The following is a 25,699-nucleotide window of genomic DNA, read 5'->3' on the forward strand; positions in this document are numbered from 1 at the left end:
AAAGACAGGTTCATTTTATACATTGTGTATGCTGCCCCAGTGCTAAGGCTTACGAGCTTTCAGAAATCTTTGGGAAGTATATAAATATATTTATTATTTAGTTAAATAATTTAATACATAAAATAATATTAAATAGATTTAATACATAATATTAAATATTTTTATTTAAAAAATACTACAATATTTAAAATATACTATAGGTAATATGTAATATATAAAAGATAATTATATATCCCAAAGTAATGAATGTTTAATTATCTTCAAAATTAACATCTCATTAAATGTTGTTAGGATTATACACCTTTTACATTTTATGGTAACTTGAGGTTAGGTTTCTTATTTCACAAGAGCCTCTGATCATCTACAGCTGTCAGAGATCATAGCTAACTACAAATTACATGATACTTTCGGCCTGGTAAGAAATCAAATTAGTTGAGTGAAACAAAGTGTTGTGCACACTGGGGCTCCAGGTGTGGAAAGAACTCCTAGGGACCGGGCCTACGAACGCTTCTCTGAGGAGGCGACACCGGATCTAAGAGGAGGCAGAGGAGGGGAAACTGGAGGGCAGGGAGAAAGATGAAGAAATATCGAGAAAGAGACAAGACAAAGTTAAAAAAGGAAAAGAGGAAGGACTCGATGCTATCGGCGCTCCGCCCATCGGGCCTTGACTGCTAGGGCCTGAGCGCAGTCACCGCCCCCCTCCCTTCCCCTCCCCTCCCATCCCTTCTAGAGCCTCAGCCGCCTGCCCGGCCTGCGGGAGCTCTGAAGCTGCCGGCTCGCCAGAGACACCATGTACCGGCTTCTGTCTGCCGTGACGGCCAGGGCCGCGACCACCGGGGGCTGCGCCTGGGGCTGTGGGCGGCGTGCGGTTCATCAGCGCGCCGGGCTGCCGCCACTCGGCCCCGGGTGGGTCGGGGGCCTCGGGCTGGGGCTGGGGCTGGCACTTGGGGTGAAGCTGGCTGGCGGGCTGAGGGGCGCATCCCCCGCGCCACCTGCCGCGGCCCCCGACCCCGAGGCGCCGCCTCAGGCCGAGCCGCTGCAGCCGCTGGAACAGCCACTCGCCCCGTGGTCTCCGCAGACCCCGGCGCCGCCGCACGCCAGGCACTTCGCCAGAGCCATCGACAGCAGCCGCGACCTCCTGCACAGGATCAAGGTGGAGCGACCGGGGGCGTAGGCAGCCGGGAACCTGGCGCCCCACCCCCGGCGTCACCCCGGAATAATGAGACCCCTTGGTGGTTATCCTTCGGGGCGAGCGGACCCCAGCCCGGTGGCGAGAAAGACTTCCCGTTTCCCGTTCTCCTGGCCATGGTCAGAAGCTGTTGGGAGGTTGGCCCAGTCGGGGCGGAGGTCAAGGTCCGCCCCTTCCCCCTCAGGGTGCCTGGCAGGCACACCCCTCTCCGTTAGCGCCTGGCCAGCTGGCGCCGAGGTGGGCGGGGCCCGGACCGAGGGGGCGTGGTGGGGCGGGGCCGAGGGAAGCCCTCGAGGAAGGCGCAGGCGGACCTGCGGCGAATTTCGGCCTGTCTTTAACTGTGTTCTTGAACTGTGCTTTCCCCTTGGCTCTTAGGATGAGGTGGGCGCACCGGGCATCGTAGTTGGAGTCTCTGTAGATGGAAAAGAAGTCTGGTCAGAAGGTAGGCTCAGAATAGCTTTATTTATCGGCTTGTTTTCTGCCAGTCGGTGAATGAAATCTTGATGTGTTACTGTTCAGAATGAATCCCATGAAGTGGGATACATACTTTAGAGAAAAGTGCCTAACAGACTAAAGAATTGGACTTTATTCTGTGTTGGAATAGAATAGCAAGATTTAAAATGTGACTCTGATGAATAAATTGGAGTCTTAAAGATGCTTTGTTTTTACCCCCACTTTCTTAAAATACTGAATTTATTGCTTTCAAACTTGTGTATAAAACAGTCTGTTAACTGCACGTTTGTAGATAACCCTTATGATTAAATAAAACATCAGGATGTAGTGTTTTTCTTTTTTAATTCAGTCAACAATTTATTGAATCCTCCGTTGTGTAAAATGCACAGTACTAAGAACTGGGGATATACATGATTCCTTTTCGTCAATGAGTTTACAGTCTACTTGATTTGTTTTTGTTTTTGACTATACAGGGGTGTCAGCTATATTTTCAGACAAAAAGCTAGCAACTTGGGAAGATAGATTTCTAATTTTTATGATATTTGTATCAAAGAATTTTGTAATTTGATTTACTTTTCCATTGTGCACAAATTGGTCTAACTCATCACAGCAGGTTTTTAGAAACCCAGCTTTTAGGAAATGTTTCAAACATCATTTAAAGGAAGGAGTACTTTTAGAAGTTGATAGGAGCAGTAAGGTTTTGAATTTAAAGAAAAATGATTCTTTGTCCAAGTTTAAGCATAGCCCAATCAACATTTATGAAAGGTATTATAATAAAAATTATATAAATGTCAGCCCTGTAGGTGAGGGCTTTGTTTTTATGCAAGTATTTTTCTGCATAATCTACATTACATTTACAGGTGAAAATAATTATACCTTTTCATTCTTTTCAGGTCTAAGTTCTTTATATATCTTAGACTGCAACACTTTTATCCTACTGAAGATGAAACCAAACTTAAAATATTTTCTAGAAGGAGCTTTATTTAAATTAGTTGTTCAGTCAGTCGTGTCTGACTCTGTGAACCATGAGTTCTTAGTTTTCTTCTGACCTACAGCTGAATTTAATTGATGATCAGCTTGATTGGTTTTCTGGGGCATCTTTTCACATTTGTTTTATTAGTCTTTTTAAGGGGTTTTGTATAAACTCACTAAAAAATCAAGAATAAATATAATCTGAAGAACAATGATGTTTTCCTTAAAGAATGTAATTTATTTAAAATATGGAATAACCAAATTGTTTAGATAAGTTAAGCATTAGTGACTGAGTCATAACATTACTGTTTTGCACAGGGTACAATTTCAGTCTTGTTATAAGGTTAAATTGTTAGGCCTACTGTTGTCAGTATTGCTAAGACTCATCCTTATATATTCAGTTTTGATTAATTATGCAAGTGGAATAGCTTTTTCTTTTAATAAGCACATAGAATATTTTAAGATAGTATTATTTCAGTTTTTGAAGACTCCTTTGACCATGAGACCTATTATGACTTTTTGCTTTTTTCTCCCAAAGGTTTAGGTTATGCTGATGTTGAGAACCGTGTACCATGCAAGCCAGAGACAGTTATGAGAATTGCCAGTATCAGCAAAAGCCTCACCATGGTTGCTATTGCCAAACTGTGGGAAGCAGGGAAACTGGATCTTGATATTCCAGTTCAACATTATGTTCCTGAATTCCCAGAAAAAGAATATGAAGGTGAAAAGGTAATGAAGCTCATAGTTCATTTTTCTAATGACATCTAAGTGGTTTAAAAGGTTTCATAAGATTCTTTGATTTATTTTTAAATTTTGTTAATGGATTAAAGTTTTATTTTATCCTGATGACAACTGAGTGGATATTTTTCTGAAATTTGAGGCTAAAGATGTGTACATGATAGCAGCAGCTTAAAATGGAAAATTTTGCTGAAACATTATTCCAAGGCTACTGACTTTTTATTATGCAGTTTAATATCGTAGTTGAATTTTCATGTTTTTACTGTTAGGTGTCTGTTACAACAAGATTATTGATTTCCCACTTAAGTGGAATTCGTCATTATGAAAAGGACATGAAAAAGGTGAAAGAAGAGAAAGCTTATAAAGCCTTAAAGATGATGAAGGGGTTGATGGAATCTGACCAAGAAAAAGAGTTAAAAGAAAAAGGAGGCAAAAGCAATGAAAAGAATGACTTTGCTAAAGCTAAGGTAGAGCAAGATAGTGAAACCAAAGGCCGAAATTCAAAACCTTGCAAGAAAAAGAATGATTTTGAACAAGGTGAATTATATTTGAAAGAAAAATTTGAAAATTCAATTGAATCTCTAAGATTATTTAAAAATGACCCTTTGTTCTTCAAACCTGGTGAGTGTTAATTTCTTCTTTTTACAAAATCATCATTATTGAATGATTAATTTCCAGAAACTCCAAAATGATACCATCCTGAGTGCATTCAATGTGGTTGATGATGGCATGGTTTTGTTAGATGCTTGCCTTTGTTGTCTATAGTTCTTAACAAAGCCTAGCATTCAGGCAGTTAGTTAACTTCACTGGAGGCTACCTAGACATTTAATGGGTTCTCAGTATCAGGATATTCATGAAAAAAATAAGGTGTTGGAATAGCCCTCCAAATAAAATTTGGACCAAAGTTTGCATGATGAAGCACTGCTGACTTTTTGTATGTTGTTAGTATTTAATATTTAAATTATTCAATTTGTTTTGTGCATTCATTTCTTAAAGAAATTAGCATACCCCAGCTTAATTTTATTTCCCAAAAATCTGCTCTATAAAAATAATTTTTTTGTGTGTTTTTTGGTGTGATGCCTGCCAAAACCACTTTATTTTTAAATTTATTGCAGGTTTATGTCCTTGTATTCCATTTTCATTTTAAAAGTGGTTTGTGGAAATTTCCTAGAGGTCCAGTGGTTAGGACTCCACTCTTCCATAGCAAAGGGCAAGGAGTTCAATCCCTGGTCGGGGCATGGCAAAGAAAACAAAAAGACTAATAAATATATCGATCATTTTATTAACATTCTTGTGTTTGAGACATGGAATAAGCAGGGTCATTGCAAAGTTGACTAAATTTGTTAATATATCATCCATGATCTTCATCTAAATGCTTAAGTAAAATATTCTAGTTTTTAAAAAGTGCCAGTTTTCAGTAGGAAAATATTTTGTGTGTTTTTGAATAATAATGAAGCATTTTTTTTTTTTTTTTCCCCTTTGCAATGATGTCTCAAGGTAGTCAGTTTTTGTATTCAACTTTTGGCTATACCCTACTGGCAGCCATAGTAGAAAGAGCTTCAGGATATAAATATTTGGACTATATGCAGAAAATATTCCATGACTTGGATATGCTGACAACTGTGCAGGAGGAAAATGAGCCAGTGATTTACAATAGAGCAAGGTAAATGATTACCTTCTGGTATGTCTGGCTATATTGTGTCTTCACACTATGTTATCAATTTAAAGTCACACTTTGCTTGTCTCCATGCCATAATCAACTTCCCACATTTTGGGAGCTTTTCTTCATGTCTCTCTTTCCACCTATAATGTAAGTAAAATAAAATATATTTTACTTTTCATATATATATCCATATATATATATATATGAAGTAATCCAAGGTCCTTAGATAAAAGTTAACAATAATAATTTAAGCACATGAATAATTAAACTAAAATTGTACCCATCATGGGTATCTATAATTTGATTTTCCATCATCTCTTATGTTTTAGTTAATGTTTTATTTACCTTTTATTATTTTTAATTATTTTTTTAATTTTGAAGTTATCTTACACTTATAGAAAAGTTACACAAACTGGTACAAAGAATTTTCATATACTCTTCAACCAGATTCCCCACATTTTAGTTATTTTACCACATTTGCTTTATCTGTCTGTCTCTGTTATTTTTTTCTCAGCCATTTGGAAATCAGTTGGCAATATGGTACCCCTTATACTTAAGTGGTACCCATAAATACTTAAACATGTATTTTCTAAAACAGGGCATTCAGGAAATTAACATCAACATAATGCTTATATCAAATCTACAGACATTATTCAGGTTTTATCAGTTGCCCCAATAATTTCCTTTATAACACAAGGAAAAACATTTTTCTTTCTGGTGCAGGATCTAATCTAGGATCGCAGGTTACAGTTAGTCATCAGGTCTCTCAGAAGTCACATGAATTCATTGTATTCCTTTACTGGTGATGGTAATTTGAAGTGGTATATACCAGTTTTCTCCCCTGTAAAACTTTGAAAATCATTTTTTTTAAGTAATCAAGCTAAAATGTTGTCATAATTTTTACTAGTAATGTATAAAAAAGGGAGTGAAAGAAAATCTTGTGACTAAAGACTAATATGAGTTTTACAGTTATGGTGTTTTCCATTTTACTCTTACCATTTGGTTGGTTAGAAAGGTAACAACACATTTAACAAATCAACTGTTACTTTTTAAGTTTTCATTAGAGAACACACTTTACAAATGACTTAATGATCCTTGACTAGATGAAATGGTAGATGTTTTTTTAGCTTTATCTCCCCATACTAGCTTTGTTCAGTTTTCTGTTATATTTGGTTGAATTACCATTTTTAAATTATCAGCTTATTTAAAAGGATCAAATATGCATTGCTAGTCAGCCTGAAAGAGATTTTTTTGAACCTAAAAGAAATTAGGTTAGCAGCAAGCAATGAATTTTAATTTTTAAGTGACCTGTAGGTTTTTGTTGTTGTTTTGTTCTTTTTTTTTTAATTGAAGTGTAGTTGATTTACAATGTTGTGCTAATTTCTGCTGTATAGCAAAGAGGCTCAGTTATACACATACACACATTCTTTATTTAATCTTCTTTTCTATTATGGTGTATCCCAGGAGATTGGACATATTTCTCTGTGCTGTATTAGGACCTTGTTGTTTATCCGTTCTAAATGTAACAGTTTGCCTCAACTAACCCCAAGCTCCCAGTTCATTCCTCTGCCTCCTCACCTCCCCTTTGGCAACCACAAGACTATTCTCTATGTCTGCGAGTCTGTTTCTGATTTGTAGAGAGGTTCATGCGTGCAGTATTTTAGAGTCCATATATAAGTGATATCGTATGGTATTTGTCTTTCTCTTCCTGGCTTACTTTACTTAGTATGATAATCTCTGGTTATATCCATGTTGCTACAAATGACGTTATTTCTTTTTTTATGGCTGAGTATACATCGTGTGTGTGTGTGTGTGTGTGTGTGTGTGTATACACACCACATCTTTCTTTATTCGTCGATGGACATTTAGATTATTTCCATGTCTTGGCTATTGCAACAGTGCTTCTATGAACATAGGGGTGCATGTATCTTTTTGAATTATGGTTTTGTCTGAGTATATGCAGAAGAGTGGGATTACTGGATCATGTGGCAATTCTATTTTTAATTTTTTGAGGAACCTCCTTACTCTTCTCCATAGTGGCCACACTAACTTATATTCCCACCAACAGTGTAGGAGTGTTCCCTTTTCTCCATACCCTCTCCAGCATTTGTTATTTGTAAACACTTTAACGATGGAAATGACCTGTAGTTTTCAGACAATACTTATTATATCTAGGTCCACATTATATTCTCCTGGAAACATAAGAAAAAAATAACACCTGAAGTTATCAGTTGAATCTAGAAAAGATTCTTGTAATGTTGGCATAGATGCATAACCTTATTTTGAGTTAAATCTAGGCATTTGATAACAAATACCTACTCTTCTATATAAGGAGAATCACTGAGCCTCTTTTCTCAACTGAAAATTAAGCCTCCATGAATGTGCAGACTGCAAGTCAGCTGTCGTTTGTTGTTTTCTTAGTAAGTAATGTACAAATACCAAAACTTGGCATGTGACAGTGAGTTAATTTCATCTTATCGCCCATTCTTTGAGAAAAGGCAGTGGGTTTCTGTTTCTACCGTTAAAGGTTTCCATCAGCTCTGGGATTTTCTTTATTTTTGCTTGTGCCCAGTGGTGCTAAAGGAGTAAGTGATTGATTTTAGGTAGATTAAATGGGCTACGGAAATAAAGTAGGACACTAAAAGAAGGAGGAAATGTTATTACAAAGCAAAATGTTCTGTCCATTTTGTTTTTATTTCACTTGATAGAATTTATATTTGGGCCTCTAGAAGCTCAACTCTGATTCTTTTTTATTTTTGTAATAATTATTTCAAAAGGGCTTAGAGGCACCAGCTTCGAGTGGAAGTGCAGGGAGGAAAAGAAATCTTCTCAAAGATGTATGTTTAAAAAAAAATAATAAAAAACCTTAAAGTAAAACTTAGTAATTGCTTATGTTTCTATTTGTTTTATGGTACAATTTTACAAGAAATAAAATTTCGAGCAAAAGTTTGCAGCTTTGTTATCTAGTCTACTGACCCCTTGGTATAATCATAAATATGTTTGTATTATCTTGATCTAGGCTTTTTAGAGTTACTGTGTCCCAGAAGTAAATATTTTTTATCATCTTTATCACTTCTCTGCGTGAATGTGTGTGTGTCTTTAAAATAGTGCCTCACAGTATCTGTCACGTGTTTGAGGTATTTTCCCAGAATCCCACCCCCAAATACTACCTACATTTCTTTGGCCAGAATTTTAGTGTCAGGCAACATTCAGCTGTAAGGAATGCAGAGAAATCCGCTTTTAGCTGGGTGCATTGTTGTCCTGAGTGAAACTGGGGTTTCTTGAAGGATAGGAACATTGATTCTGTATATGCAAATAGATACATTTATTCTGTATTTCAAGTATACTCTGTATAAGCAGGTAAACTAAATAACCCTTTAAGCAAAAACCCATAGGGGAATGGAATGAATGTTCTTGCCACTCAAGGACACTGTTGATGGGGGAATCCTTAGTCAATGCATTAGCTTATTATTAGACACTATTCATATTTTCTCTGTGTTTGGCATAATACTTGCAACAAAGATCTCTTTCATAATTGGATAGGACCAAAATCAAATAAAATGTTTTCTGAAGTGTTTGCTGTATTTTGACAGTATAAGTATGGTCTTTACCTTCTCTTACTGTCTTTATTGTTAATTATTTTTATTTTCTCAATTATCTTCTAATATTAAGCATTGATCCTTGTGAAGCTTTGTTTTATGCCTTTAGCCTATGGACTCTCTGGTAGTAGGTTCAGCCCATGTTAATGCTAAATGTTAGAGTGGGATTGGTTTGTATAATATGCATGTTAAATTCTATGGGTTTTTTAACTTCTTAAAGCAATAAAATACAAAGTGATGCATAATTATTTGTAAAGGCATTTTAAAAGGATTTAAAATTATTTTGCATTTATAAGCTTCTAGATGTAGATTTCTATAGTACTATAATGTTGTTGTGCAGAAACTATAGAGATTCTTTAGGATGACTGTTTGTCATCTGGCATCATTCCATCAATTATTCAGTTACAAAGATACTCCAGTAATTTAAGAACTTGTGTCCATAATTCCATTCGTTTAGTGCAGAAATTCCTTAAGAATTTGAAATAGTGAAGTTATCATTCAGCTAATCAAGATTATTTTCATGAGAAGTCATTAATTTGTCCTCTATAAAAATGAATCAAAAGATTAAAGCTTAGAATTTATTTTAAAAGAGGAGTCATCCTAATTTCCAGCCTTGATGTAAGTGCTTTGAAATGCTGCATTAAGTTGTATAATGCAAGGCTGATTATTAACCAAAATAGATTTGTAGGTCTCTCCTAGTTTACAAACTTGGAGATCACTCTAACAAATATATTTTTCATTGAGAAACCTATTTTTATTATTCTATCGTGTGATTTTTTTGAAATTTGATTGACTGGAAATACAAGTGTAATCAGAGTTCAGGCAAAAAGTAACGAGGACCTAAAATACAAGAGTGGCTATAGGAATGAAAGGAAGGGAGAAAGATTAGACAGAGAGCTAAGGTTGAATGATGGGATTTGTCATTACTGAATGTGAGAGTTGAGGGCAAGAGAGGCAAGAAAGATCTTAATGGAGAGGAGAAATATGAGAAGGTTCAGAGGAGATCACTTCTGGACACGTTCATTTTGCAAAATGAGAAGACAATATATCAAACCATTGGCTCTCCGGGGAGTATACTTAGATCCTCTGTAGACTTTTTTAATCTTCAGAGCATATACCTGTGGTCACTCCTGCTTCACCCAATATTATGACTTGGACTTTTGGGAGACATATAGGAATCATGACAGAAGAAAGAGGAGTCATTTTTCAAATTACGTGCCCACTATCCTTCAGAGTTATGAATTTTGAAGGGAGGGATGAGGCCCCACTGCTCATTCTGGTAAACAACATTGAGAAACAAATTTGAGAATCATTAATGCTAGTAGAAAATCCAGTGGTAAATTTGGAACAGGGATTGTGGTACAGCTGCAGTTTTGTAGTTAATTCCTATAGAAAAGAAGACCTGGGACCCTGGAACCCCTGGTGATGGGAGGGATCTGGAGAATCATGGGACTGAGAGCTAGAAGAGAGAGCGCAGAGCAAAGTGGCCTGTGGGGAGTGGCAGTGATGTGGTGGGTCACAGTGCTACAAGGGAAGCTAGAATGAGGGGAATTAGAAGATCCTTGATAACACGCAAGAGAGCTGTTTAGTAGAGATGAGGGAACGAAAGCCATATTCTAAGGAACTGAATGAATGGAGAGGTGAGTGCATGAAAACAGCAGGTGTGGACTGTTTCATGTAGTTTGACGATATATGAGAGTGAAAAGACTGGAAACTGGAAGCTGTAACGAGGATAAGGAAAAAAAGTGTTTTGTTTTTTTCCCCCTTAGCATATAGAAAACTAGAGCATTTTGTGAACTAAGGTGAAGGTGTCAAAATTCCTATCATGGCAAGGAAAGCCTTTGTGACGTGTGCCCTGTCCCATGTCTAATCCTCTGGCATCACCTTTTGAAGCGCTCTCTGCTTCAGTCAAACTGAACTCTTGCTCCCCAGCAGAGTGAGGAACCATTTCAACAAGTCTTGCTGTCACTAGTGCTCAGGATTCCTCACATCCATCTTGCTAGTCATCCCACAACCTGTTACTCAAAGCAAGATTGGCATCACTTGGGAGCTTGCTAGAACTGCAGTATTTGGGGCCCTCCCCAGACCTACTGAAGCGGAATCTGCGTTTTAACAAAATCTCCAGGCGATTCATATGGTGCTCTAAAATTTTAGAACTGTCCAACAAGACTGTTTGCCTTTGAGAGCAGCCACAGTGTATGGTTTTTCTTTTCTCTCCAATGCCTTGCAAGGAGTCTCCACTAAATACTTGGCCAACAAATGATGCTTTCACGTGTTCAACATATTTCACAGTACTCAGTGGATGTCTAGTACTGTTCTAGATGGGGGAAATATCAATGAACCAGGTAGATAAGATTCCTGCCCTTGTGAAACTTACATTCTATGGAAATGTAAACTAAGAATCTCCTATATTGACATGAAGAAAATAGTACAGAGCACTGGGATATACAGGAAGAGGCTGTTAAGGGGAGGTCTATTTAAAATATATTGGTTTTAGGCCATGTCAGTTGAATTGAAACATGAATAATAAGGAAAGCTATGAAGGAAGACAAGATGTTACAAGTGATGAGATCAGAGAGGTAAGCAAGGGCTAAATTATATTGGACAGTGAGTATCAGTGCCTTTAGACCCACTGCCTGTTACTTTAACAACATGTTTTAACACTTCCCTTATTATCTGAAATGAAAATAGGAAATCATATAACCTATATTCAATACTCTAACTAAAATGTAAAAAAAGAAATAAAAGGAATATTATATAACAGATGAATATGGGGTATAATAGATGTATCAATATGATAATGTTTACTTACCACAACATGCAAAGACGTAACAAAGTCAACTGCAACTTAATATGTAAAATTATTTTAAATGTCACAAGTAAATGCAGACCAGTACAGGTTTATTGCATTTGGTGCTTCAACTCATGTCCTTAGTAGCTAACTCTGGCTAAAGTTTTGAGCAAAATACAGTGTGGTCTTCAATTTTCACAAAGGCTGCACTCAAGAATTTGTCTCAGAGTAAAAATGTGCCAAAAGTAGTTTGTATTTACATATAAAATGGAGGAGGTTCTAGGCTCAACTAGTTATAAACAGATTTTATTTTGCTTACATGAACATCTGGTAGGATGGTTGATCTCACAGGATATAGATACAGGAGAATGCACCATGGTATGGGACTTTCCCATACACCACAGGGCATTTAGGACCCTTAGGCCCCTACCCCGTAAGTCTCAGTAATAGCCATCCAATAATTGTGACAGCTAAAAAACATGCCTCTCACAATTTCCCTTGGGGAGCTAGTCCTGCCTCTACTGAAGGTCATTGACTATGTCATAGACTGTTGTGAGAAATTTGGGTTTTATTCTCATTACATTCATAACCATTGGAGGGTTTTTTAATGGCTGGGAAGAGGAGGCACAATCTGTGGCTTCTGCCTGGAAGGCAAACTGCAAGGAGATACTACAATCTAGGAAGTATAACTGGTGAAACAAGGTTGTAAAGGTGATAGGAGGTGGTCAAAGATGCAGGTAGTAGAATTACTCTTGAAAACAATAGGAAATTTTTTTTTATAGATTGCATCATGATGTAAATGCATTTTGAGATGAAGATGGGAGTTTCTAGCTCACTTTGGATGGTCTCAATCTTCTCAGTAAAACAAGGAATATAGTTATCTGCTGACTAAGCCTGAAGTAGGATAGGGGACTGAGGGTGGGATTGGGGGTCCCAACTATGAAGAGTGCACCAGGCAGTGGGGCTTCCCTGCTGGCTTAGCGGTAAAGAATCTGCCTGCAATGCAGGAGACACGGGTTCGATCCCTGGGTTGGGAAGATCCCCTGGAGAAGGGAATGGCAACCCAGTCCAATATTCTTGCCTGGGAAATTTCATGGACAGAGGAGCCTGGTAGGCTATCGCCCATGGGGTTGCAAACAGTTGGACACAACTTAGCAACTACAACAACAACAATACCAGGGAGTACCCAGGAAAAGAACAAAAGGATTTGAGAGCAACAGCAAAGACCCTTAGCACGAGCATGAATTTATAGCAGTCAGCTTTGTTGTATGAATTCCTGCAACCTTTCTTGGTAGATCCGGGGTACCTAGGTTTATTCAGGATTGATGGATTGGTATAGTGTAAGATCAGAACAGTGAGAAACCACAAGATGTGGCCTCACTAAAGACCACAACCGAAATAGTTGAAATGACTGATGATATAGTTCAGCCTAGAAGAGAAAATCAGAGGAAACCACTAGAAACTAAAAGACCTGGGAAAATTGAGAAGACTCAGTGGGCATGGATGAAGGTGCCATTGAGGGCAGAGAGCAGGTTCATTTGGAGAGCTGGAAGGGTTGGAAGTCAGTCATAGGAAGAAATTTCTGAGTTTGAGACCCTAGTGATAAAAACAGTTTAAAGTGATGGTGAGATTCAGGTCTAACTGTGCTTATGAATAGCCAAGGATGGACGAAGATGAGAGTCATTACAGGTGAGACTCTCAGCAAACTGAAAACCCAAGAGTACCATTTTATTATGAATCTTGAAAGGCTGGAGCCTCAAGAGATGTGTCCTTTATTTATTTTGTGATTTCATTTTATGTACCTAATGTTTATGGTACAGTCTCCTCATATTAGAATGGAAACCTCATGAGGTTAGTCTCTTTTGTTTTACACCTTATCCTAGCATCCAAACAGTGCCTGGCACATAGTACATGTTCCATCAATAACCATTGAATACTTAAGTGAGTAAACGTTTATTAAGTACCTATTAGAAATATGCATGGAGAAGGAAATGGCAACCCACTCCAGTGTTCTTGCCTGGAGAATCCCAGGGACAGGGGAGCCTGGTGGCTGCCGTCTGTGGGGTCACACAGAGTCGGACACCACTGAAGCGACTTAGCAGCAGCAGCAGAAATATGCAGAGTGCTTTATACATTTATTTTCTAACTCTGCCAAGTAGATGTTTTTGTCCCCATTTTAGAAGTTAGGATGGAAGCAGAGAGGCAACAGATTGCCTAGATTTTAATCCAATTCTGCCACTTATAAACTGTGTGGCTTTGGACAAGTTATGTATTTCTCTGTGCCTTAGGAATTGTAATAGTACCTATCTCCTAACATTGTTACAGGAATAAATTAGTTCATATGTCTATATTTCTTAGAACAATACCTGGAACATAGTAAGAAGTTTATATGTGTTTATTTAATCAAATAAAATAAACATAACTATTAAGGGTGAGGGTTGGGATTCAGGCTGAGATTTGCTAACTCCTACTGCTTCCACTACACCAAGAAAGTACCACATCCCATCATTATACATAGTATTTCTATGTTATTTTTAACCAGGAGATGCAGTCTTCTTATAAATATTAACCTTATTCCTGAACATCCCAATAGTATGTTTTTAGTTATAAAGTTTACGTGTAGCACATGGTTCCCTGAGCCCAGAAACTAAAAATATCTACCGAACATTAGGTGTTTCTGCATATGCACAGGGCAAATATATATCACGTGTACTAATCAGTACATCTTTTAACAGTATTAGAAGTTTCATATACTCAGCATGGGCAAGCCTTGCCAATAGAAAAAACAATCTGCTTTCTATACTCAGTAACTTGTGTTTCATTTTATTTGAATCATACTGAAAACTAGTGGTTACTTTCTGAGAAAATATATTCACTACAATGAAATACAATCTGTCTCATGTATACATTTTTCTATTCATCTTCATGTATGAAGTCAATACTAGGCTATCACATTTTTAATGACTATTCTTATTTCATTTTAGATTTTATGTTTACAATAAAAAGAAACGCCTTGTCAACACACCTTACGTGGATAACTCCTATAAATGGGCTGGTGGTGGATTTCTGTCTACAGTGGGTGACCTTCTGAAATTTGGGAATGCGATGCTGTATGGTTACCAAGTCGGGCTGTTTAAGAACTCAAATGAAAATCTTTTACCCGGATATCTTAAACCAGAAACAATGCTTATGATTTGGACGCCAGTCCCTAATACAGAGATGTCTTGGGATAAAGAGGGTAAATACGCGATGGCTTGGGGCGTGGTGGAAAAGAAGCAGACATATGGCTCTTGCAGGAAGCAGCGGCACTACGCCTCCCACACCGGGGGCGCAGTGGGTGCAAGTAGTGTCCTGCTGGTCCTTCCCGAAGAACTGGATGCAGACGCTCTAAATAACAAGGTCCCCCCAAGAGGAATAGTTGTTTCTATCATATGTAACATGCAGTCTGTTGGCCTCAACAACACTGCTTTAAAGATTGCTCTGGAATTTGATAAAGACAGATCAGACGTACCTTAACATCACAGGTGCAAAACAAGCTGTTACGGTTTTGTTTTTGTTTGTTGGTTTTTTGTTTTGTTTTGAAACATTGAAGTCCCCAAATACACGCAATTTTAAAGAATAAATTTGTAATAGAGTATAACTGAATGCAGAGAATTATGTACCTCTAATTGCCTACTTTTGTAATTGTCTTTTATTGGAGGATGAGTTCTTTATACTCAGGGAAGTAACTATATTTTTACTTTTTGAAAAAAGTGTTAACTCTTGAAATAAAATATTCTGATAAAAATGTACTTTCTGAATGTGTAATATAGAGGAAATCTCATTCAACAGCAGACTCAAAATATTGTTCTTTTAATATGACAGCAGATGGTCCTTCCCTTGTGGTCCAGTGGCTAAGATTACATGCACCCAATGCAGGGGAGATCCAGGTTCAATCCCTGGTCAGGGAAATAGATCCCACATGCTGCAACTGAAGATCTTGCATGCCACGACCAAGACCTGCCACAACCAACCAAATAAATAAATATGTTTTAAAAAGAAAAAAAAAGACAGCAGAAACAAGATTGTGAGAAATGGTATATTAGTTGTCTATTGCAGCTTAAAAGAACACACATTTATTATCCCATGGTTTCTGAAGCTTAAGAATTCAGCAGTAGCTTGACTGGATGGATCTGGCACCAGAGTCTCTAATGAGGGTGCAGACAATATGTTGTAGTCATCTAAAGGCTTTTCTGGTCCCAGAGGAAATGTTTCCCAAATGCTCATTCACTCACAGATTTTAAGATTTGTGAACTAAAGATGTTATTTGCTCCCCAGCCAGCCACAGGTTGGCAGGTGCTTGATTAGTGCTCAAGGCCTAAGAATAGTTCTTGGCTCTTGGCTGTGTTCTCTAAACTCTTGGCTCTGCCCTCTGAATTATTCTTTTCATTAAAGGCAACATGTGTTTGCATCCAAGTGGCTTTCTCAGCCTGCTTTCATTTTTGGCCACACCAAGTCACAGGTGGAATCTTAGCTCCTAACCAGGGATCCAACCCATGCCCCCAGCAGAGGAAGCAGAGATTCTTAACGACTGGACCACCAGGGAAGTCCTACAACCTGCTTTCCTACTTGTACAAGTTTGAGGGTCTAAAGGCCTCTTTTATATTCTCCTTTCAGTCTAACTTAACAGTTTTCCTGCTAATGTAATTTTTTAAAATTCTGTGAGTCCCTTACAAATCTCACTGGGGTTCATGGTAATAAACAGAAGCTGTGCCCCCAAATCTTTTCGAACTAAACCCCTCTCTAACTTGTGATTCTGCTAAGACAATTGGAGAAAACACTGTTAAACTTCTATTAAGACCTATTGTTAAAATAGCTCTCAAGACACCATCTTGCTTCTTTCCAGTCATAAAGGATCTCATATATCATACCCTCAGTTTCATCTTTAGACTGTTTTTTGTTTTGTTTTCTGGAAGTGTCCTAATTTTATCTTTGCCTTGAAGCCATTTTTTAATTTTAGCATCTTTTGTCACTTGGAGAGTCTGGGAAATTTCTAAACCATCAGTTATTGATGCATTCTTTTTTGTTGTTTAGTAGCCCTTCCTTTAGCTTGTCTCTCTCTTGCTTTGTAGTATAAGCAACAAGAAGAAGCCAAGAGTCAATACTGGGTCTGGAAATCTCAGCTTGATTACCTAGTTCATCAGGCACATTTTCTACTTTCTGTGGTCTTGCAGGCAATAGTGTTGCTAAACTTCCTGCCACTTCACAACAGTAATCTTCTTTCTTCCAATTTCCAGTAACATTTTCTCACTCTCCTTTAAGTCCATACCTGTAGCCTCCTCAAAGGCCATCATACTTCTAAACAGTTTCTTCAAGGCTCCTCAGGCATTCACTGACAATCTTTTCAAAATCCTTCCAACTTCTATTCACTGTTCTAAATTTACTCCCCCCATTTTGGGCTTTTGTTATAGCTGCACTCTCCTCCCAGGTATCAAAATCTACAATGTAAAAAATAAATATTTCAGATATAATTCACAATTCATATACTTTAAAAGTCAACCTTTCAAGTGTTCAATTTAGTGGCTTTAGTATATTCACAAGATTGTGTGCCCATTCAATTCCAGAATATCTTCACCCAAAAAAGGAATCTTAAACCCATTAACATTTGCTGTGCATTCCTCTCTACTCCCAGGCCCTGACAACCACCGATCTAGTCTCTGTCTCTTTGGATTTGCCCATTATGGGTATTTTGTAAAAGTGGAATTATAATATGTGGCCTTCTGTGTCTGGCTTCTTTAACTGTAATGTGCATTAATTATCTATTGCTGCGTAACTACTGTATCTCAAAAATTTTCTGTTTTATAAGTTTGGGAGCATTTTAGCTGAGCAGTTCTAGCTCAGGGTCTCTCCTGTGGCTGCAGACAAGATGTCAGCAGGACTTTCAGTCACCTGAAGGCTAGAGTAAGGCTAGAGGATCTAATTCCAAGATAGTTCAGCCATGTGGCTATCGGCAAGAAGCTTCTGTCACTTGCTGGCTTTTGGGAGGGGGTCTCAGCGTCTCACTACATGGACTTCTCCATAGGTCTGCCTGACTGTCCTGTGGCTTCCCTCAGACTGAGTGATTAAAGAGAGAAGGCAAAAGCCACAGTGTCTTTTATAATCCAGCCTTGAAGGCCATACAGTAACAGTACTACCTATGCCAATTTCTCCCGAGCACACAGACCAACCCTGATTCAGTGTGAAAGAGCTACACAAAGGCTGAATAAATACCAGAAGGTAAGGCTCATTGGAAGCCATCTTGGGAGACTGGCTCCGTGGATGATTTATTATAGTGTTGACATACTGGGAAACCTTGTTGTAACAGTCATAGATGATCAGTATTGGAGACTACACTGAATTTGGGGAAATTCAAAAAGCAGTGGAAGTTTTTTTATTCTCAAATAAAAAGAGGCCTGTTCTATAGTTCTGAGGTCTCAGCCTGTTTCTTCACTCTGCTTTGATCCATAGAGGTAAGTAGATGGGTATTTCTGAGAGGTCAAAATACAGACAGCAACTCCCTACAACAGATCCATTTCATCTCCTTATTTCTTTCTGGCTTCTGACTTCTAGATCTTCTATTCATATTTGTCAAATTTTTCAGCCCATAATTCTTTGATAAATAGAAAATGCCTTCCTTTAATGTTATTCTTTAAATTTTAAACATTAATTATTGTGACAAAAGGGAAATCAAACTAACAGCAAGTTAAAAAAATATTTCTGATAAAAATACCATGTTTTTGGACTTCCTTGGTGGTCCAGTAGTTAAGAACCCACTTTTCAGTGCAGGGGGTGTGGTTTCAATCCCTTTTCTGGGAACTAAGATCACATATGCTGCGCACTACAGACAAAAACAAGTTTTTTCTTTAATAATCATGTTTTCAGTTTGATCATGTGATACCAATGTGATCTTTGAACCTTAACACAGACCACAGAGCAAAATGCTTGGACCTGCCAAGGAGGTGACATTTACACTGGGAGAGGAGGAAAGCGCATTGTCTGAATGTTGCAGAGAAGTGCCATGTGACTGAACTGTCTGAGGGGGTACAGCCACAAAGTGTGAAGAGATCTGTGAAGTTGGTTAATGTGTACTATGAACAGGGCACTTGCCTTAGACTAGTTTTTCACTTTTTAGGATTCTTGTTGAAGCTATGAGAAAGAGCTGGGAACTTTCTCAAAGTGAACCAATGTACAAATGTCAGGGGTTCACTGACTCCACATTAAGAATTCCTATTTACCATAATAACTTATTTTCTTACATAATGCTTTGATAAATGCTAGATAGAAATGTTAGAAGTGCTTTGATAAATTTCCTCATCTCCCAAAGTGGTAATTGCAGTGTGACTGATCTTTAGGGAAAAGAACTCAGGAGAATTTGACACAAGTTGCTTGCATTTTTGTTTTTGTTTTCTGCAATTTACAACTTGTCAAGGGTGGTTATTGTCTACAAATGATTTGCTTTACCTTCCTGTGGTAGAATAAAATATTTCAAAATTCTGCTCCAGATTTGAAAGTTGAGGTTCTGGAAATATGTCTTTGTAGTTTTTATAGAAAAACTGTAAATCTTAATTTAGATGGGTTAGAGTTTATTATTGCATTTTATTAAGAGAAAAGTTGCTTTTATAGGATAATAACCTCTACTTATAACCTTTAGGATTTTACAGCTACATTTTCACAACTATAGGCATAAAGAATTATATTGTTATATTATTAATATTGCTATTAATTCAGGTTTAAATAGTCTGAGTTCTATTCTTAGGAGGTACTGGAATAGCTACTTGATATTTTGTTTTGCCTTGGCTGTGCCATGAGGCTTTTGGATCTCAGTACCCCAACCAGGGGTTGAACCTGGGCCCTTGGCAGTGAGAGCACAGAGTCCTAACCAGTGGACCACCAGGGAGTTCCCCTGATCTTTTATTTGTGTAGGGAAAAAAAAACCCTAGAAAGCATGAAAGTTTCACATTGCAAATACCCATGTAATCCCAATACCCAGAGTTAAAAATGCTAACATTCAGTCAAATTTTCTTCATTTAAAAATAATAACGAGTAAAACTTAATAGATAAAACTGAAGACCCCTAGAACCATCACCCAAAGCCCCACTACTTTTGCCCTGCAGGGACCTGCTGTCAGGAGTTGGTGTATATTCATCCACTCCCTTGTTTAATACTTTCACAGCCAAGTATATACATATATTCTATGTGTATATTATGCATACTATGGTGCTATTTGTATAAATGTAAATAAAACATTTTCTACATTCCCTTTTTAAATTTAACATTGTTTTTTGTGATCTGCTCAACTTGATAAATATAAATCCAGTTTATTTTCACTGCTATAAAATATGATATTGTATGACTATATCACATTACATGGGCTTCCCTGGTGGCTCAGCAGTAAAGAATGTGCCTGCCAATGCAGGAGATGTAAGAGACACAGGTTTAATCCATGGTTCAGGAAGATCCCTTGGAGAAGGAAATGGCAGCCCACTCTAGTATTCTTGCCTGGGAAATCCCATGGACAGAGGAGCCTGGTGGGCTACAATCCATTAGGGTTGTAGAGTTGGACACAACTTAGTGACTAAGTAACAACAACAACAACATAATCACATTACACTCTCTATTTTTTAACTAATTTTTTTTTCTATTATATACAGAGCTGTAAGGAACATCCTTTTCTTTGAGTTGAACCATATGAAATTGTTATTTTTCCAGATCAAAAGATGCTTGAATATAGACAATTTTATGTAGCTGATCCTAATTCTGTTGTTTGTATGCCAACACTGACTTTTAATTTTTGACTGAGCAATGGATAGGAAATGATATCTGATTATTTTTACTTGGATTTACCTATTGTTAGTGAAGTTAAACTATTTTCACGCATTCATTGGCCACCTGGATTTCCTCTAATGTAAATTTCCTACCGATGTTTGTGCCCATCCAGAATAGGGGAAATGAATAAAGCATTTCTTTTAAAAATTGATTGCGGACATGTTCATGGGGTTGGAGAATGAATAGCCTCAATAAGTATTGGAGTTCTCCCAAAATGTAGTAAAACTTTTAATGGCCACAAATTCCTCCCATTCCATTTTGCATGCTGCTTTGCAATGTGATTTTGCCTCTCTCCTCAGCCAAAGATGGTGTCTGTTTCTCCACTCCCTTGAACCTGGGCTGGCCTTGTGACTTGCTTTGACCTATGGAATGTTGTGGAAATGATGTTGGCTAAGTTCCAGAGCTTAGGCTTCAAGAGGTCTTCAAACTTCCATCTTCACCCTCTGAGAACTCTGCCTCCAAGACTGCCAGGTAAGAAAACCAGACTAGCTTATTACATACCTCAGCTGACAGCCAGCACCAGACATGTGACTGAAGTCATCTTGGACCTTCCAGTCCAGTTGAGCCTCTAGATGAAGGCAGCCACATGATAAGCCCAGGTAAGATCAACCCACAGAATCATGAAAAAGAATGTCATCATTATTTTAAGCCACTAAATTTTGGGGTGGCTTGCTTTGCAGCAGTAGTTAATGCAACTATGCTCAAGTGTGGTAATGAGGTGGGTAAATAATTTGAAAGAAAAAATAGAACTTGAAAGTTCTTGATTTTGAATAGACAGGATCCTTTTTTATTTAAAAGAATACTATTAACAGAGCATTCACTATGTGTCAGGCATTGTGCTAAGAACTTTATATATGTTAACTCATTTTATCTTCAAAACAACCCCATTAAGTGGAAATTATTTTAGTTATTTTGCCCAAAGTCACATAGCCATTAACCATTAGAACTCATATCAAATCCAGGCTTATCTGACTCAAAAGGCTGTTCTAAAATTATCTTGTCTTCCTGCTAAAAAAAAACTCTAAAAATTTACAGACCTAATAAAAGGACATTCGGTACCATGCAACTTTATAGATGAAATATTTAGTAAAAAAAAAAAAAAAAAAACTCACATAAATTGAATAAAAATAAATATATACTGGGATTTTAAATAGTAAATCTGGTTGCAAATAAAGAATATACACAACTTCTGTTATTCTCATGCAAATTAAAGACAAAAATGGCACAGTAGAGTCATGCTTTTAAACACCACCTCTCATATACATAGCATTATATATAAAATGTGAAATGAGAAAATGAAAAAGATACTCATGGACTTAAAAATACAACCACAAAACAGTGAGCAGGGCTGAAACTGGTGTCTCCTGAGCTCTGGTGCAGATGGCAGTGGCAGCTCCAATATTATGCTCCTATAGAATAATCAAAACTAACCTGCTTCCCAAGAAAAATTCAAATTGAGAATTTTTCCTATGTTGTTCTCTTATCAAGAGAAACTCTAAAGAGAGTCTTAACCACTGGGCCACCAGGGAATTCCTAGTCTTTAAGCAGTTTTGAGTTTATTTTTGTGTGTTCCAGCTTCATTGATTTACATGCAGTTGTCCAGCTTCCACAACACCACTTGCTGAAGAGACTGTCGTTTCTCCATTATATATTTTTGCCTCTTTTGTCAAAGATTAATTGGCCATTCAGTTCAGTTCAGTTCAGTCACTCAGTCATGTCCGACTCTGCAATCCCATGAATCGCAGCACGCCAGGCCTCCCTGTCCATCACCAACTCCCGGAGCTTACTCAAACTCATGTCCATCGAGTTGGTAATGCCATCCAGCCATCTCATCCTCTGTTGTCCCCTTCTCCTCCTGCCCCCAACCCCTCCCAGCATCAGGGACTTTTCCAGTGAGTCAACTCTTCGCATCAGGTGGCCAAAGTACTGGAGTTTCAGCTTCAGCATCAGTCCTTCCAATGAACACCCAGGACTGATCTCCTTTAGGATAGACTGGTTGGATCTCCTTGCAGTCCAAGGGACTCTCAAGAGTCTTCTCCAACACCACAATTCAAAAGCATCAATTTTTCGGTGCTTAGCTTTCTTCACAGTCCAACTTTCACATCCATACATGACCACTGTAAAAACCATAGCCTTGACTAGATGGACTTGGTGTGGGTTCATTTCTGAATGTCCTATTATGTTCCATTGATCCATGTGTCTGTTTTTGTCCCAATACCATGCTGCTTTGATTATTGTAGTTTTGTAGTATTGTCTAAAGGGTGGGCATAGTATACCTTCAGCTTTGTTCTTTTCCTTCAGGGATTGCCTTGGCAATTCTCTGTCTTTAATGGTTCCATATAAATTTTAAGATTATTTCTAGTTCTGTGGAAAATGTCATCAGTAATTTTATAGGGATTGCATTAAATCTGTAGATTGCTTTGTGTAGTATAGCCATTTTAACAATATTAGTTCTTCCAATTCAAAAGCATAGGTTTTCTATTTCTTTGAATCATTTTCAGTTTTATCAATTCGTTATATAGTTCTCCGCATATAAGTCTTTCACCTCCTTGGTCACAATTATTCCGACATTTTTAAAAGTGATTTTTTTAAACTTTCCCTAATATTTCACTGTTCATGTAAAGAAATGCAATAGACTTCTGTATATTAATCTTGTATCTTGGTATACCTTGATGGCCTCATTTATCAGTTCTAATAGTTTTTGTGTGGGGTCTTTAGGGTTTTCTGTATATAGTATTATGTCATGTGCATATAAAGACAATTTTTTCTCTTCCAACTTGATACTTTTTTTTTTTTTGTCTGATTGCTATGGCTGGGACTTGCAATATTATGTTGAATAGAAGTTGTAAGAGTGGGCATCCTTATCTTATTCCAGACTTTAGTGGGAGAACTTTCAGCATTTCACCATTGAGTATTATGTTGGCTGTGGGTTCATCATAAATAGCTTTTATTATGTTCCCTCTATACCTACTTTAGTAAGAGTTTTTAATCATAAGTGGATTTTGAATCTTATCAGATGCTTTTTATGCATCTATTGAGATGATGTAGTTTTTGTCTTTTCTTTTGTTGATGTGGTTTATCACATTGGTTGTGTATGTTGAACCATCCTTGTGACCCTAGGATGAATCCAACTTGATCATGGTATGTGTGTTGTTGGATTCGACTTAACTAATATTTTGTTGAGAATTTTTGCATCTATATTAATCAATGATATTGACCTATGATCTTTTTTGGTATGGTCTCTGTTCTCATTTTGGTATCAGCATGGTAGTGACTTCACAGAATGATTTTAGGGATGTTCCCTCCTCCTAAATCCTTTCGAAGAGTTTGAGAAGGATTGGTTTAAGTTCTTTTTATGTTTGGTAGAATTCCCCAGTGAAGCCATCTGGTCCTGGAGTTTATTTTTTTGCAGGGAGCTGTTATTATTATTACTATAGACAGAATCTCAATTTTCAAATCTGGATAGAATTTTTCAACTTTGTATTCTATGAGAGGTAGAATAATGGCCCCCTAAAATGTCCACATCCTTATCTCCAGAATATGTGAATGTTACCTTACATAGCAAAAGAATTTTGCAGATGTAATTAAATCAAGGATCCTGAAATAGGTAGATTAACCTGGATTATCCAGGTGACTGCAGTGTAATCACAAAGGTCTTTATAAGAAGGTGGGAGGTTAGAGTCAGATGTGATGATACAAGTAAAGGATGGAATAATCTGAGGCCAGTAACCAAGAAATACAGGTAGCCTCTAGAAACTAGAAAAGACCAGGAAACAGATTCTCCCTTTAGTGCCTCCAGAAGAAACATACACCTTGATCTTAAGTTCAAGAGATCCATTTTGGACTTCTGATCTCCAAAATTGTAGGATAATAAATTCATGTTTGTGTTGTTTTTGTTTTTAAGCCACCTAGTTTGTTGTAGTGTGTTAGAGCATCAGTAGGAAACTATATTCCTACTATTTTTAACCGAAATTCTAATCTGAAGAATTTGTTATTGTTGTTAAAAAAAAAAAATGAGAATGAATCCTAGGAAGACAGTAGCTTATTATAGCTTCTTTCCACTTCTAAACTCATCAGTAATCTAGATATACAAATTAGAGTGTGCTGGTCGCTCAGTTGTGTCTGACTTTTTGCAACCCATGGACTATAGCCTTCCAGGCTCCTTTGTCCATGGAATTCTCCAAGCAAGAATACTGGAGTGGGTTGCCATTCCCTTCTCCAGGGAATCTTCTCAACCCAGGGATTGAACCCAGGTCTCCTGCATTGCAAGCATATTCTCTACCATCTGAGCTACCAGGGAAGCCCACAAATTAGAGTAACTGATAAATAACCCTACAATCACCAAAGTGGCAAAAAAAAAAAAAAAAAAAGAGGGTTCCATTTATTTATGGAAGATGGGGAAGGGGGAAAATACTCTCATATATTGCTGATAGAAAGCAGTCTGGCATCACTTGATTAAAAATATACTTATCTTTCTAACCAGCAGTCTTACTCCTGTAAATCTAAGCCACAGAAATAAAAGCACTATTATTAAGGAATACTTAAATATATTTATGGCATTGATTATAGTGGGAAAAAACTAGAAACAAATTGCCCGCCAATAGGATAATACTGAATAAATTATGGTACTTCCACACCATGGACTATTGTGCAGCCATTAAAAAGAATTAGAGAATGAAATTGGATCCCTGCTTCCCTTTCCCATATGCAGAATTTATTCAAAGCAGATCAAACCTAAATGTAAGAATGAAGACTATAAATCTCTTAGAAGAAAACAGGCACGAATCTCTGTGACCTAGGAATAGGAAATAATTTCTTAGATACGGCACCAAAAGCACGAGAAACACACAAAAAAGATTAGATAAATTAGACTTCATATAAATTAAAAATGTTTGTGTTTCTAAGGACAAAAAATAAAGAGACAAGCTACAGAATGGGAGAAAATATTTGCAAACCATATATATAAGGGATTTGTATCTAAAATATGTAAGAAAGCTTACAACTCAAAAATAAAAAGGCAACACAGTTAACAATGGACAAAGGATCTGAACAGACATTTCTCCAAAGAAGATATACAAATAGCCAATAAGGACATTTAAATATAGTCAACATCATTAGTCATCCAGGAAGTGCACATTAAAACCCTAATGAGGTAACTCTTCACAAACACTGAGATGGCTATAATTAAAAAACAAACAAAAACAGACAAGGATGTAGAGAAATTGGAACCTTTGTGCTTTGTTGCTAGTAGGAATAAAATGGTGCAGGCACTTTGGAAAACAGGCAATTCCTCAAAAAGCTAAACAATTACCATCTGATCTAGCAATTCTACTTCTATGTATATGTATCTGAGAGAATTTAAAATACGTCTACACAAAAACTTGTACACATAAATTCATAGCAGCATTATTCATAGTAGCTAAAAAGTAAAAAAACATAAATGTCCATTG

General features: G+C 37.4%; 1 protein-coding gene across 3 annotated transcripts; it reads left to right on the forward strand.

Moving 5' to 3' along the window:
• The first annotated feature begins 702 nt into the window (after nt 1–702).
• LACTB (lactamase beta) lies at nt 703–15,191 on the forward strand. Of its 3 annotated transcripts, none has more exons than XR_006343840.1 (6): nt 704–1,153; nt 1,565–1,631; nt 3,153–3,343; nt 3,622–3,973; nt 4,854–5,015; nt 14,390–14,575. XR_006343840.1 is itself a non-coding variant. In XM_043918877.1 (6 exons), the coding sequence occupies exons 1-6, from the start codon at nt 791–793 to the stop codon at nt 14,919–14,921; spliced, it is 1,671 nt and encodes a 556-aa protein (XP_043774812.1). In that variant the 5' UTR covers nt 709–790; the 3' UTR covers nt 14,922–15,191. The 3 variants fall into 3 exon arrangements, 2 of the variants coding, with proteins under 2 accessions (XP_043774813.1, XP_043774812.1); XM_043918877.1 differs by having other exon boundaries at nt 709–1,153; nt 4,850–5,015; nt 14,390–15,191; XM_043918878.1 differs by lacking the exon at nt 14,390–14,575 and having other exon boundaries at nt 703–1,153; nt 4,854–5,184.
• The last annotated feature ends 10,508 nt before the right edge of the window (nt 15,192–25,699 follow it).

This window comes from Cervus elaphus, chromosome 12, assembly GCF_910594005.1.
Source record: "Cervus elaphus chromosome 12, mCerEla1.1, whole genome shotgun sequence".
In the NCBI taxonomy this organism is placed as follows: Eukaryota; Metazoa; Chordata; class Mammalia; order Artiodactyla; family Cervidae; genus Cervus; species Cervus elaphus.